The sequence below is a fragment of the Halyomorpha halys genome, unplaced genomic scaffold (assembly GCF_000696795.3).
Source record: "Halyomorpha halys isolate HHAL.00 unplaced genomic scaffold, Hhal_1.1 Scaffold1157.1, whole genome shotgun sequence".
NCBI classification, from domain to species: domain Eukaryota; kingdom Metazoa; phylum Arthropoda; class Insecta; order Hemiptera; family Pentatomidae; genus Halyomorpha; species Halyomorpha halys.
The window spans coordinates 175,085-188,693 of record NW_027108759.1 but is presented as its reverse complement, the minus strand read 5'-3'; the positions used below and the strand labels follow the sequence as shown (position 1 = coordinate 188,693).

General features: G+C 30.5%; 1 protein-coding gene across 2 annotated transcripts in view; it reads left to right on the top strand.

Moving 5' to 3' along the window:
- Positions 1-10,447, top strand: part of LOC106688588 (putative RNA-binding protein Luc7-like 1) — a 21,139-nt gene extending 10,692 nt beyond the window's left edge. For both annotated transcript variants that reach the window (XM_014433122.3, XM_014433123.3), the window contains 5 exons: positions 1,517-1,615; positions 4,465-4,683; positions 6,966-7,178; positions 9,251-9,372; positions 9,902-10,447. In XM_014433122.3, coding sequence (XP_014288608.1) covers positions 1,517-1,615; positions 4,465-4,683; positions 6,966-7,178; positions 9,251-9,372; positions 9,902-9,995 — 747 coding nt within the window. In that variant the 3' untranslated portion in view covers positions 9,996-10,447. The remainder of the gene's footprint in view (positions 1-1,516; positions 1,616-4,464; positions 4,684-6,965; positions 7,179-9,250; positions 9,373-9,901) is intronic.
- Positions 10,448-13,609: the final 3,162 nt, after the last annotated feature.

The following is a 13,609-nucleotide window of genomic DNA, read 5'->3' as shown; positions in this document are numbered from 1 at the left end:
AAATAATGTTCTCTTAGATTTTCTAGTGTTGTTGGTAGTTTTTAAGATAGAGCTCCGAATGAAAAATCAATGTTTTTTTAAGGTTTTAAAACAGCTGCCATTTTTTATTACCCCTACCTATACTTGGCAGACTCATCAATTATGATGAAAATGAGTTTTTATTAAAAACTAGATTATCAACCTTAAAAGTCTGATATTGACATTCAATCATTATTTGTAAAAAATAACTCTCTCCTTCAGAATTTTAGATTTTTATGATTGAAGATATGGTGAATCAAATATAAAATAATTTGCCCATCTAATGTCCAATTCTCTTGGACCCTATTGGTCTAATTATCTTTTAATTTGGAATCGTACTCACAGGACACCTACACAATGTTCCTTGGAATTCGACTTTATCATCTCTCAATTTCCATTTTTGAATGAAGTCTCCAAGTAAAATAAGTAAAAGTTGAATCTGCATCCTGTAAAAAAATGGCTAAGACAAGATGTATGTCACTAGAATGATTTTTTTTAATATAAAAATTGTGTTATCGATTTTTTTTTTTTTTTTTTTTTTTTTTTTTTTTACTTACTAAGTATCACGGCTTAAGCAATGATATGTCCATAATTCTATTATTTTATTCTTAAATTATTTTTATATTTACCCATTCTTAACAGAAACTTCTGTTTAAGAGACAAAATTATCTTGCCTGCCTTTGTCCATTATGTTGAGGTTTCACTGTATTATCTATTTTACTTATCTTATTGAGGATAGGATTTGGGCTGAAGCATCACGGTACAGATGTCGTGATAGTAATAGTGCTTTTTGATGAGAGATTTCAAAAGAATAGTAATTTCAAAGTAAACTCATACCACTTTGACTGATACTAGTCTGATTAAAAAGTACCTTACATCATTATTTTGTTAGTATTATTTGTGTCATTAGCTTTTTATATGTATATCTGAATTTAGTTCATCTTAATATTTAGAAATATCCCCGTCAAATGATCCACATTGTGTTTCTAATTTATACTAGATTATTGTTCATATTTGGTATATTATTTTAAGAGCTACTAAATTAGGCACTCAATCTTGAAAAATGGTATCTACCATTTATTTTTAATTGAAGTTTTTGGCATCACCAGATTCTTAAGGGCTGAAACCATAGATTGTTTAAAGAATTTCTTGTAAATTTTTATTTTTACAGGAATAATGTTGGTGAAAATTACAGTGACCCCTGGTTAAACAAAAAATTTCAACTTTTTAAAAGTTATTCGTTTTTATGCTAACTAAATATTTTTACATTGTGTGCCTATTATATTATACTAAAATTTATTTAATTTTCTCCTTTTTTAGTTTAGAATCTGATGTTTATGTTTGTGGATCATTTGAACTAATAATATGAGAAATATACTTATGCAAAATATAACCCTTTAATTTAAAATTTCAGCTGAAGATAATTTATCAGTTTTATTTTATTTTGTATATTGTATGTATTAAGTGTTGCGTTTCGCAAATGGCGATTATGTTGTAGAGGATGGACCTAGGGGAATGCCCTAAGATCCACGATCTAGCCTTACGAGCAGACTTCGAACATGCCAGCAAGACGAGGGATTACTATTATGATATTGATGTAAGTAATCTTCAATGTTTAAACTTATGGACTAAGGATATAAATTTAATTGCTTATTGGTTTTCTAGCAATTATTAATTAAAAACCTTTAATGTTTACTTCTGTATCTTGTTAAGGGAAGTTACAGACAAATTGCCAATTAATATTATCAACCTTTACATATACTAGTAGATTTTAATTGTTGATAATTTTAGTTTAGTCATGACAATAAACATTATATGTATTAAGAAAAGACAAAATTATCCTTAAAATTTTTATATATTTGCTTGACTTCATCTGCATGACTGACATCATTCTATGTTTAAGGTATTTGTGAAAATTTTAAAATTGTTTACTGTCAATTTTCGAATAGTTCCAATTACCTATCCAAATAAAGAATAAATGTTAAGGTTGATATTATTAATACATTGCTGATGTAATTAATCATTTGTAGATGGACAGTCGAAACCTGCTTAAAACCACTTACTGACTTTTTGGTCACTATATCTCAAAAACAACGATGCTTATAAAGTTGAAATTACCGATGGCATTTTAGCTTATGCTTAAGACCTGCAATAAGGCTGAGTTTAAAAAAAAAAAAATTGAACTCTGTCTTAAATAATTTCTAAAACAAAGAGATCGAAACTGCCCTTTAGATAAACTCACCCTCTAGTATAATATAGTGAGGTACTGTTGTCTGATTGACCCCTCCTGGAAATAGTATAATTGGAAATTTTTAGTGATGTAATGTGAGCTGAGTTTCAATTCAACATCCTTCTGTTTCTCTGTAGGTAGATGTCATATTGAGCTTTATGTTACTGTAGTTTGCTGACCCTCCACAGAAGAGTGGACTAAAAATCCTCAGTTAAGTAATTAAAGCCCATTTCATGGATATTTATATTACAATAATGAAAAGAAATTCAAATTATAATATTGATGAAAATTTATTCTCAATGTTCTTGAAAAGTTAATGTTTCATATATGAAGGATCCAACTGCAAAATTCACTTTCTCCACTTCATCAAATTTTTTATTTAACATGAATAGCCTCTAATTTTAATAAAATAATGTTTTAAAACTTAAATTAGATTTTCAACATAAATAACAAAAATCAAATTTCTAAACTTTTAAAAATTAAAATTAGAGGTTTTTCCGTACTTGATATAAAAAATAAAGAATGTGTTTTGCTGCTAGATCCTACATATGTGCTTTTACATTTCAGTGAAAAAACAATACACTAGTATTGTTTTTTTGTTGTATTTTCCCCAGCCTCATGTATAGATCAATTTCTAGATAGGAAACATCAAGTCAAAATACAAAATTTGGTCCTTCCAGAATGTTTTTATGTCTTTTAAAAATCTAAAGCCCCTTCAAATTGTGTTGTGAGGTTTAAAATTTGTATGTGTATTGTGTTGTTATTTGAGAAGTTTCTTTTGGGAGTTTTTACTTTTTTCTCCCATCTCCCCCATTTTTTTTTTTCATCCCCATAGCCCCATGTTTTAGACTTTGTATGCTAATAAGGGTTTTGCATTGCTACGTTTTTGGCAATGGAGGTTCCAGAAACAGCATTTATTATGTACTTGTGTATTGAATATTTTTATCTGTTCCATATGGGGACCTACCTACTGTTCTTAAAAATTTATTATATATATGTATTTAAATCAAAAACTAGACAGCACAGAACCCCTTGCTATAGTATGCTAGATATAATTGGGTATAATTAAACATCGAATTTCTTTACCAAAGGTGTCATATTGACCAATTAACTAAACTATATACATACCAGGAGGTGGCATGGCATGCAGGGTATTTAAACCATAAAATCAACATAAATTTATTATAGTTTTAACAGAAAAGGTATATTTATGAAAGAGAGCTAAATGCACAAAAGATACTGGTAATGAATTACTATTAATTTATAGATGGGATAAAAATCACAGTTTAGAACTACTAGAGCTATCTGGTTTGAATACCGGCTAGGTTGAATCCCTCTTGCGGCAGTCCTTTTTTTCTGTGGTTGACTTGGCTGGCCTGGCTGTCTTCTCTTCATTGGCTGCTCTGCTGTTCTTTCCTCAGAGCTGTATTTCTCTCAAACCATACCTTCAGAACTCATCTCTTAGAATCGTCTACTTTCCAGCAATTTCATTGATTAGTCGTATTTTGAGGTATCCACCAGAACTTCAATATGGAAAAATTGAGGTGGCCTTCATTCCTTTGATCTCTACTATTTTATGGATCAGCGTTGAAAGCACCGAGAGTTACCCGTCTACTATTGATCTAGCATATGATGTTTCAATAGGGCCAACCTACCTGACCTTGGCTGTCCTGAAAGTTTGACCAGATGTGTTATCGCAAATCCCTTCTACCTGCATATTTATTAGCCTACAACTACTATTAATAATATTCAAAATATCTATTTAATTAATTATTAATATTAATAATTTTAATAATATTTAATATTAATTATTAATAATATTCAAAATATCTATTTAATTAAACCTCATCTCTTCTTAGCCCATTATTTTTAATACATAGCAATATTAAAGAAATTCTTTTTGGGGATCTCAATTTTTTTTTCTCCCCTCTACCTGCCTCTTTTTTTTTTTTTTTGTTCACTCCTCTACAACCCCTTAAAATTTAGTTAGGACATTGACATTTTGTTTTGGAATTAGGTTGGTTTCAGAGAAATACCTTTTGGGGTTTTCCACTTTTCCTTCACCTCCACAATTCCTTCAAATCGGTTAGAAGATTGAAAATTTGTGCATTAATTTAGTTGGTGTTGCAGAAGTGCCTTTTGGAGCTCTCCGCTCCTCACACTTTTTGTTTTAATAAATATTTGTCACATTTAGTTTAATTCATATGTATGTATAGGCTATGGAACAACTGGAAGCGTTTATATCAGACTGTGATCGCCGTACTGAAGTAGCAAAGCAACGTTTATTGGAGACCCAAGAAGAACTCTCTGCTGAAGTTGCTGAAAAAGCGAATGTTGTTCATGAGCTTGCTGAAGAAATTGGTAAAAAATTGGCTAGGGCTGAAGCCTTAGGAGAAGAAGGTCTTGTAGATGAGTCTCTGAAGCTAATGGGAGAGGTGAGACATTTATATATTTGTTTATTATATGTTATTTTCACATCGTAAAGGATATCACCTATGAGATATTTTAAGTCTCTTGTTAAATATAAACAAAAAGTATTAACTGTTACAATGAGCAGAACATAAATATTAGGAATTGAACAATTAAAGTGAATATTATTAATAACATGTGAAAAGGTTGATTAATATCAGTAGTTTATGTATAGAAAACATGATTATTTTAATGATGAAAGAAAATGTATGTATTTAATATGAAAAAAGCTAAATTTATTTGACAAGTCCAAATCAAGAATTATTAATTTACAGTTCATTAATAATAATTCATATGAAATAATAATTCATTTAAATATAGGACATTTAAAATAGCATAATAATGCATTATGATTATGAATAACATTTAATTAGTCATTTATAAGTTAAATAGTTCTTGATTTGTACATTTAAATATTTGAACATAAAATATTTTGATTCCGATCACCTTGGACTTATAACTGACAATATATGGTGACACTGAAAAATAAAAAAACACATCATTTTATGTGTATAAAGTAGATTAAGTTATTAAAGACTGAAAAACAATTAACAATTATTTTTAAACATCCAGAATCAGTCAAGTGATGATCAAAAAGAAAAATTTCTTTCATTTGTTCTGTATTATTGGCCTGTACTATGCACTAATCAAGTGGATATGGTTGTTGATGGAGACAACATGTATGTCTTTGTCCCAGTTCTTTCTGAAAGTTCATAGAAACTAGATGTTCATGGAATCTCTGAAGAAAATTTTATTTCATAACTTTCTTCAAGTGTTATCTAAATAATTATAAAAATTAATAATTAGCAATTGTGATATTTTAAATAATATAACTCACTTGCTGGTTGTCTATACTATTTATTGATAAAAGGAAATCAAGAGTTTAAATCAAACAAAAAAAAAAATCATTTTTGTAATTTATAGATTTTGTAATTTAATTTATAGTGTAAATAATTATATTAATATACTGTATTCAAATAATAAATATGTGCATAGAGGCCTTCTTCACAGAGTTCAAGTATAAAAGTAGACCAATCAAGCTGAAAAGCTGGAAACTATCCTTAAAATGTCCTTATTGGCCCTACCGTCAAATTTAAAAAAGAAAGGATCATAATCGATAGGACCATGAGGAAATATCAGGTTTATAAAAAATATTTTGTTTTAGTCTATTGCTTTCTTGAAATTTCTTATAGAAACTGTTCCACATATTGAGTGCTAAAAATGGTTAAATAAAATAACAACTTTAGCAATAACACCAGGAGCCTTGATGCAGTTTGGTTATTTACATTCTAGTGACCGTTAACATTCACCAGATTAACTTGATTGAGGTATTATGTGGTGTTCTAGACAGCTTGGAAGAGTTGCAAAATAAAGTAAATAAATAAAAATAAAAACCAAAATGGTGAGCAAATGAACCCAGTAAAATATGATAGTGAAATTCGAGAAACAAAAAAAAGGACAGGATTGTGACCACAATACTCTAGACACGTACGTTTACTTCTTAATATTGTAATCTATCAGTTCCAAAAATGGGGGTCATAATAATTCCATTAATAAAAAAGAAAAGTAGCATAATCTAATAAATATAAAAGCATAATCCATTAATAAAAAAGATTTTTTTATTGCAAAATTTTAACTAAAAAATAGAAAACAGTACTAATTAACATTTGTTCAGGATTTATCATCATTTATTTTATTTTTAATATTATTTGTAGGCAATTTTTTTGTTTTGATTTCTTTTTCTCTTCACCAACATCTTTTTCATTTTTTTTTTATCACACTGATCATGGTTCTTAGTGTTACCAGAGAAACACTGTATCAACTAATTCATTTAAATTGGATCTTGTTCATTTTAAAATATTTCTTATGGAGGTAGTTTTTGTTTTTTTATTGTAAAAGAGTAAAAAGTCTTTACTTGTTTTACCTCCTGATAGTCTTGGTTAGACCTTATTGATTATGGCTAAGTGTAAAATTAGTTATTAAGAATTAAGAGGATGGGAGAAAACATTCTCATCTGCACCAGTTTGAGCAATTTCTGAGTTTAGGACACCCCTGACGCGATCAATTGTCAAACTTCCAGCTTTGAGATTATAAATTTTTAACTGACAAAATGTTAGGATTAGGATTAAAATATTCGTATAATATTCGCATTATATAGTTGGTATTATGCAATTTTGTCATCGTATTGAATCTATGAATATATGAAGTTTTATTTTTAATAACTTGATTTTATGTTTCTAAATGTTAGATTGACGAACTTCGGAAAAAAAAACTTGAAGCTGAAGAGGTTTATCGCAATTCAATGCCAGCAAGTAGTTACCAACAACAGAAGTTAAGAGTTTGTGAAGTTTGTTCTGCTTATCTTGGAATCCATGATAATGATCGTCGATTGGCTGATCATTTTGGTGGAAAACTACATCTTGGTTTTATCACCATTAGAGAAAAACTTGAACAGTTGAGAGTAAGTGAGATTTTATTGTTCATTTATCTTATATATTTATTGATCATTTCATTTCTTCAATATTTATCCAACAGTTATCATTATTCTTCTCTTTCTTTGGGGTCCATTGAATCAAAAAAAGTTAGAGACCAAACGTTGTTCTGTAAAGCTATTTAGGTTATTGTTACCCAAAATAAAATAAGACCTGTACCATGACAACCCAAAGTGGGTGGGTCTTAGGTTATGTACTTTTAAAGGAACTACTATTTTTAGACCAACTATCACGCTCCCATCCTAAAATACATTATTATCAATATCCCTTAAAATAAATAACTATAAAATGTTCAGTCTAATTTCTTACATACACTTTCAAGAAATAGAGTCGATAATATAATAAATTTGTCTGAATAGCAATAAAGTTTAATCATGATTCAAATTTTTTTCTTGCCCATTGATTTTATTTTCAAAAAAAACACGTTTTTATTCAGTAACTTCATGCTTATTCATTAGTATGTGTAGTGAACTTCCTTACCATGGGAATGAAGTTGGCATTACAATAACAGCGAGTTTTCCTATCAAGTATTGTTGATAGTGATAATGAATGCTGGTATTCCTTGGATGGGATAAAGGCTGTCTGGAAGTTCTGCCATCCGTCTCTGTCTCTTGTAACTTCTTGAACCCTTTAGCTTTAGGTGTTGCATTTTAGGTTCTTTCGAGCTATATTAGTGTGACCTTTTCTGAGGGTATTAAGGTAGCCATTTCCATTGTTGAAGTTTTATTACCTTGTTGATTGGTTTGTTTAAGAGCCGAACATACCTGTTGAAGAACCGAACCTTTGTTCTCCTCTGGGTATTTTGCGATCTCCACGCTGGCCAGAGTTGATAAGAATGCTTGATAGGCTTTTCCTATCCAGTTTTCCACGTCCTGATTGGCTCCTCCATCCCAATTATTTTGTTTTGGAAGCATTAGTTCTGAACTAGCATTAGTTCCAGCTCTCTGTTCTTCCCTTTGTAGGTCATATAACTTTTCCTGCATCTCTCTGAAGATTTGAGAAAAATAGCATTTGTTATCTGCAAATTAAATATCTTCAAGCCTATCTGTGACCCTCTGTTTCAATCCTCTTTCTCTTAAGAGTGCATTTCTTAATATGAGGTCAAAATCCATTAGGAAGAATAAGGGAGACAGGATACATCCCTGTTACACATTTTCTTTACTATATTTACTATTTTCTTGGGATTTCAAGGGACCTCCATGGCTTTGCAGATTTTGTCCTGTGACAGGTTATAAAAGGCTTCAAGAAGCCCATGAAGACAAAATATAGCTTGAAATTCTGAGAACTGCTCAATAGTAATTCTTTTGGTGTTGATCTGATGAATACAAGATCTTTCTGGCCTAAACCTTCTCTTCTCCCTTCTTAGTTTAGCGTCAACAGTCATTCATATTCTGTCAAGAATGATGTGAATCGAAATCTAGCTGGGAACCAAGGTAATCATGATGCCCCCCCTAGTTTGAACAGCCACAAGATTATCTTACACAATGGTGGATGGTTGGTTACCGTTCTCTTGCGATTTTCACCCACAGTTCCCTGTTCCAATCTTCTGAGATGTCTTTCTTTTTCCACACATCACAAAACATTAAATGCAAACACTTCTAATAATGTACTATTTTTTCCCTAATGGCTACCTTTCAGTATAAAAAAAAAGGCTATTATCTTTATAGCTAGAACTCTGGAGTCAATTAGGTTCATAACCTTATGTTTATAACCTCTATTGTGAACAAATATATCATATTGCTTTTTCTCAAAAACACACCTCCAACTTTCCATATACCAGTTATAAAATTATTAATAATACAACTGAATTTCATACAACTAAGATCACATTACAACACTTACCCATTGTTACATAAAAAAGTTTTTTATGGTATCAGTAAAAATTCATCATATTTACCTCAATATTATATTGTTCATAATATATATTCGAGATGGTCCTTTTCCAAGTTTGTTGCTTTTATTATGTGTAGATTAAGTTTATGATTTGATCAATAACCACCTTATTTAATTTTTATTTTTTATTGTTGTTTTTTTTTTTAAGAAATCTGTTGAAGAAAGGAGAACCCAACGAAAAGCAGAAGGACGTGATAGGGATCGTGAGCGGGAGCGAGAAAGAGAAGATAGGAGTAGGTACCGGGAAAGGGAAAGAGACAGAAGATCAGGGTGAGTTATCTTAGCAGCAAATTTTTTATCATTATTTTCATTTTTTATTTTAAAAAAATTTTTGTTTTCTAATGTTATATGTTATAATAAACCATAACAAACTTCATGATTTCTTTTTTTTTTTCCTTTTAAATGCAAGCTTAGTATTTTTAAGAAGAAAAAAATTGTATTTATACAGTTGAACTCAGAATTTCTTGATTATTTATGATATGAAGTATTCTGTTTCTAAACAAACATTACCTTCTCTACGTACATTAAGCATCTTTTTTTTTTTTATTTTCCTACTGTTTTTACTCTTCTAGTAATTAGTCATCATTTATTATTCCAAAATATAGTTCTCTTCTTTTTCTCTTTACTATATTCTATAGAATAGCTGTTATTTTTCACCTTGCTAAAGAAAATATTTTAAAATATAGTCTATTTATCTCTTCCTTTTGTTTTGTGTTAAATTTTGAAGAATTTTCATGTTTATTATGGTAAAGTAAACTGCATTATTGCAATTACAATAATGATACCATTGTGTTCTCAGGAGGTCACATAGATCTCGAAGTACTTCCAGGTCAAGATCTCACCGATCAAGAGATCGGTCACGATCAAGAGAAAGCCGAAGAAGAGACCGTTAATGAATTATTTTATTTAATGCTTAAGACACTATTTTTAACGTTATCAACACTGTTAATCTGATATATCTCTTTTTCTATTTTTTTTTTTTTGTTTTGTTTTTGTTAAATATTCATGTGTATGATAATAAATTAATTTGTCACTTTTAAGTTAAAATAAAATATATCAATAGGCTTGTTTTAGATTTAAGTGGAATTAAGTTTTATTTTATAAGTTAAATTTTTTTCTTTCTGCAAAATATTTGTATTTTTCTAATTTCGGTTTATCTCACTGTATTTCGTTTTGACCATAAAATGCTGGAGTATTAAATTCTATTGTCCAAATTAAGAAATTCTATTGAATAAATAAAAACTGTGCATTATTGTTTTGCTTATTTATTTTCTATGAGATTTTGGTTATGCTACTTTGAAACCTATATTTCATGTGTAAATAAAGTATGATATTGTAAACTTTCTCTGTAGTCTTTTTTTTTTTTTCTTAATTTATACGTATCTTATGGTTTTTTTTTTTTCAATCAAACATCACTGTTCATTTATGATAGCTATGTTTTGCAATTAAATGCCCTTAATCTTGGCTATGGGGAGAAAAATCAACCATTTCTCATTTCTACGCTCAAGAGAAGCTGCAAAAAAAAAAAAAAAAAAAAAAAAACAGAATATGTACGTATACAGGTTCTGAAATACTACATATGAAAAATGTAAATCTTAGTGATATTGATTTTGTTGAGTACTAGGTGGTACTAAGAGTCACTCACAGTAAAACTACTTGTTATTCTTTCTCGCATCCTAGAACCAATTGAAGAGGTTAAAAAAGGGGATGAAGGACATCACATGTTTACTGCTTCCTTCTGTTTTGTCTAGATTACCTTTCAGTATGAAATTTTCCTTTATATGAAAGTAGATTAGAAGGCATTTGTATTATAAATGAGCAAGAGACTGACTGAAAACTATATAACTGGTAAACATTGTTATAGTGATCAATGTGTTCCACCTAAATTTCAAATTATGTTATATACCTACCAATACTTTGGACAATGCTGAACAGATTACAGCCATTTTTTATAGATGAACTACATAAGAAGCTGGTATAATTGACTTCTAAACTTCAGTCCCTTTTTTGTAATGGTTAGGAAATGATGAAAATGATAAGTGATAACCTAAGAACATTTTAATTCATTGTATACAATCTACAGTGCTTGTTTCTAATTCTACACAAGAAAATAAATACATTTGTATACTTGGTATAATATGGATACGATATTGTTTAGAAAATGTTTTTTATGGAGAAACAAAGTTTATATTTATTTTTAGCTACCCTTAAATACAAATTTTGAAAGCAATCTAAAAATTGAATTTATTGTACTATTTTTTCAATGAGAATATTAAGTATCCCAAAATACATTAACTGTTTTGAAAAGTAAGGAGTAAATATAAATTTCGATTAACTTGGTAAATTGTTCTATTAATATTTTGTTGAAACAGTTAGTAAAATATTAATTTCTTTTAAGGAAAACATTAAAATATAAAGTTGATTAAGATGCAAATAAATAATTGTTTTTCATATAATGGAGACAGTTGTTTATTTAAAAAAAAAAATTAAAAATAGTGACTAAAAATTAATAGTAATTAAAAAAACTAATGTAAAGAACGAAATGTGAGCAAGCAACTCCACTTTTTTCATAACCCCCTTGCACAGCTATTTTTTGCATTTTGGTTATAGTAGAAACTGTCAAATATGGTATGACGGTAGTGCTGCCGATTCTCTGGACCATAATACCGGCTCAGCACCTTGAAAATACCCGTTATATCTGACAAAAACCCTCTCTTGGAGAATTATTATAACTTTAACTATAATTGTTTCAATCATGATTGTACTTTCGCACTAGCTCTGGCGTGTTATTTGATAGTTCAAATAATGTCAGTGAAGCAACTGTCACGTTAACTATCAAATAACTGTACACTCTTAACTGTCGTACGGTTTCTGTAATTGCAGCAAAAGTGTTAGCCATTGCCATGGTGTAGCTATTTGATGGTTATAGTCATGACAGTTATGTAGCACTGGGTATGACACGATCGTTAATAATACAGGTAACGTCAGTTGACTAACATTTACATTAACAGTCATGTGTATGCGCCTTGACAGTGAACTATCATAACGTATTAACCTTACCAACATAATGATTAGTTTTTTTTTATTTGTCTCACCCTCTATTTTTATTGTTACCTTTATTAACTACATACATTGTGTAATACACACATGTATATAAGTTAGTGTTAGGTTTGAAAAATAAAAAAAAAGGAATAAGGGACAAGTAATGACAGTCAGTTGCAACTGAAACACTGCTTTATTCATCTAAGCGCTCCTATATATATATATATATATATATATATATACCATACCATACCATCAGCTGATGGCCTGAGTCAGTTGACATTAAAGTAACAGCTGACTCAGGCTGTAACTTCCTCACCACCAGTTTAGGAACAATCCTCATAAACTAATACTATATAATGTAATTTAGTGTAATCAATCACCACCCTGTACTTTTTGGTAGTTTCACCAGGTGCGCTCTTCTTCACTTCCTACAACGGACTATTGTACCGGAAAGTACTGTCAATAATTATTCCTTGGCGTTTTAAATTTTGAAGCTCTTTCGGGATGTGGTGATGCAGTGCCTGCGGGTATCTCCTCTTTTTCACCTATGTCACTTTGTCTTGTTTTAGAAAAATCTCATGGACTATATTTCTGGTCGTCTCCTTTAAAAAGATATCTTCATATTCCCTCCTAAGGCTTCATCTCCAGTCTTCGGCCTGATTGATTGCTCCAACCCGAGCGTCCGCGTTCTGCTGAAAATGACATTTGTACAGTTTACCTCCCAACTTGATTCATCATTTTCCCTTGATATTCTTAATACAAGCTCCCACTTTCCCTAGCTAGCCAGACCCTACAATCACTTTGTATTCCCTGGGCATACTTCATATGAAATGATGAATACTGGCAAGTTTTCCCTACTAAATCCCCACCATGTCAACTCTATCTTCCCATCTCCCTCTACTTCACAAGGGCCACCCAGGGTGATTAATTTACACTGACATTCCTAAATCTGGTTTGTCCTCACTCCACTAAACTGCTTTTCTAGGGCTTCTCGGCACATGATGGTGTTGGAACTGCTAGTGTCCACCAGGCACCTCACTCCTGCTATCTCTATTATAGGCAGACCACCTCTCTTCTCCCTCACATTATAATTCAGCAGTATGGGTGCCCCTCATTTCCGCATTTAAAACATCTGGTGCGTGGGCAATGTGCCACTAGGTGTCCAATCTTTCCGCATCCGACACTTGTGGTCCTCTTGCTGACTGTTGCCTCTGTGTTTTGCCTGGTTTGGTTTGTTTCCCTGATTTTGGCAAATTCTAACATCTTGTTTAATTTGCCAACATATGTACATTCTGATCTGTATATTATAATTTGCTTGTTCTTATTTTTTCTGGAGGTTAGAAAAAAAAAAAATCATTATGCGCTCTCTTCGCGTTTCAGTCACATCCACCTGTTTTCGAATTCCTTCTAAGATCGGCGGCTAAGCTATTTATCACTGCTCAAACACATTTTTGAGTTTGCT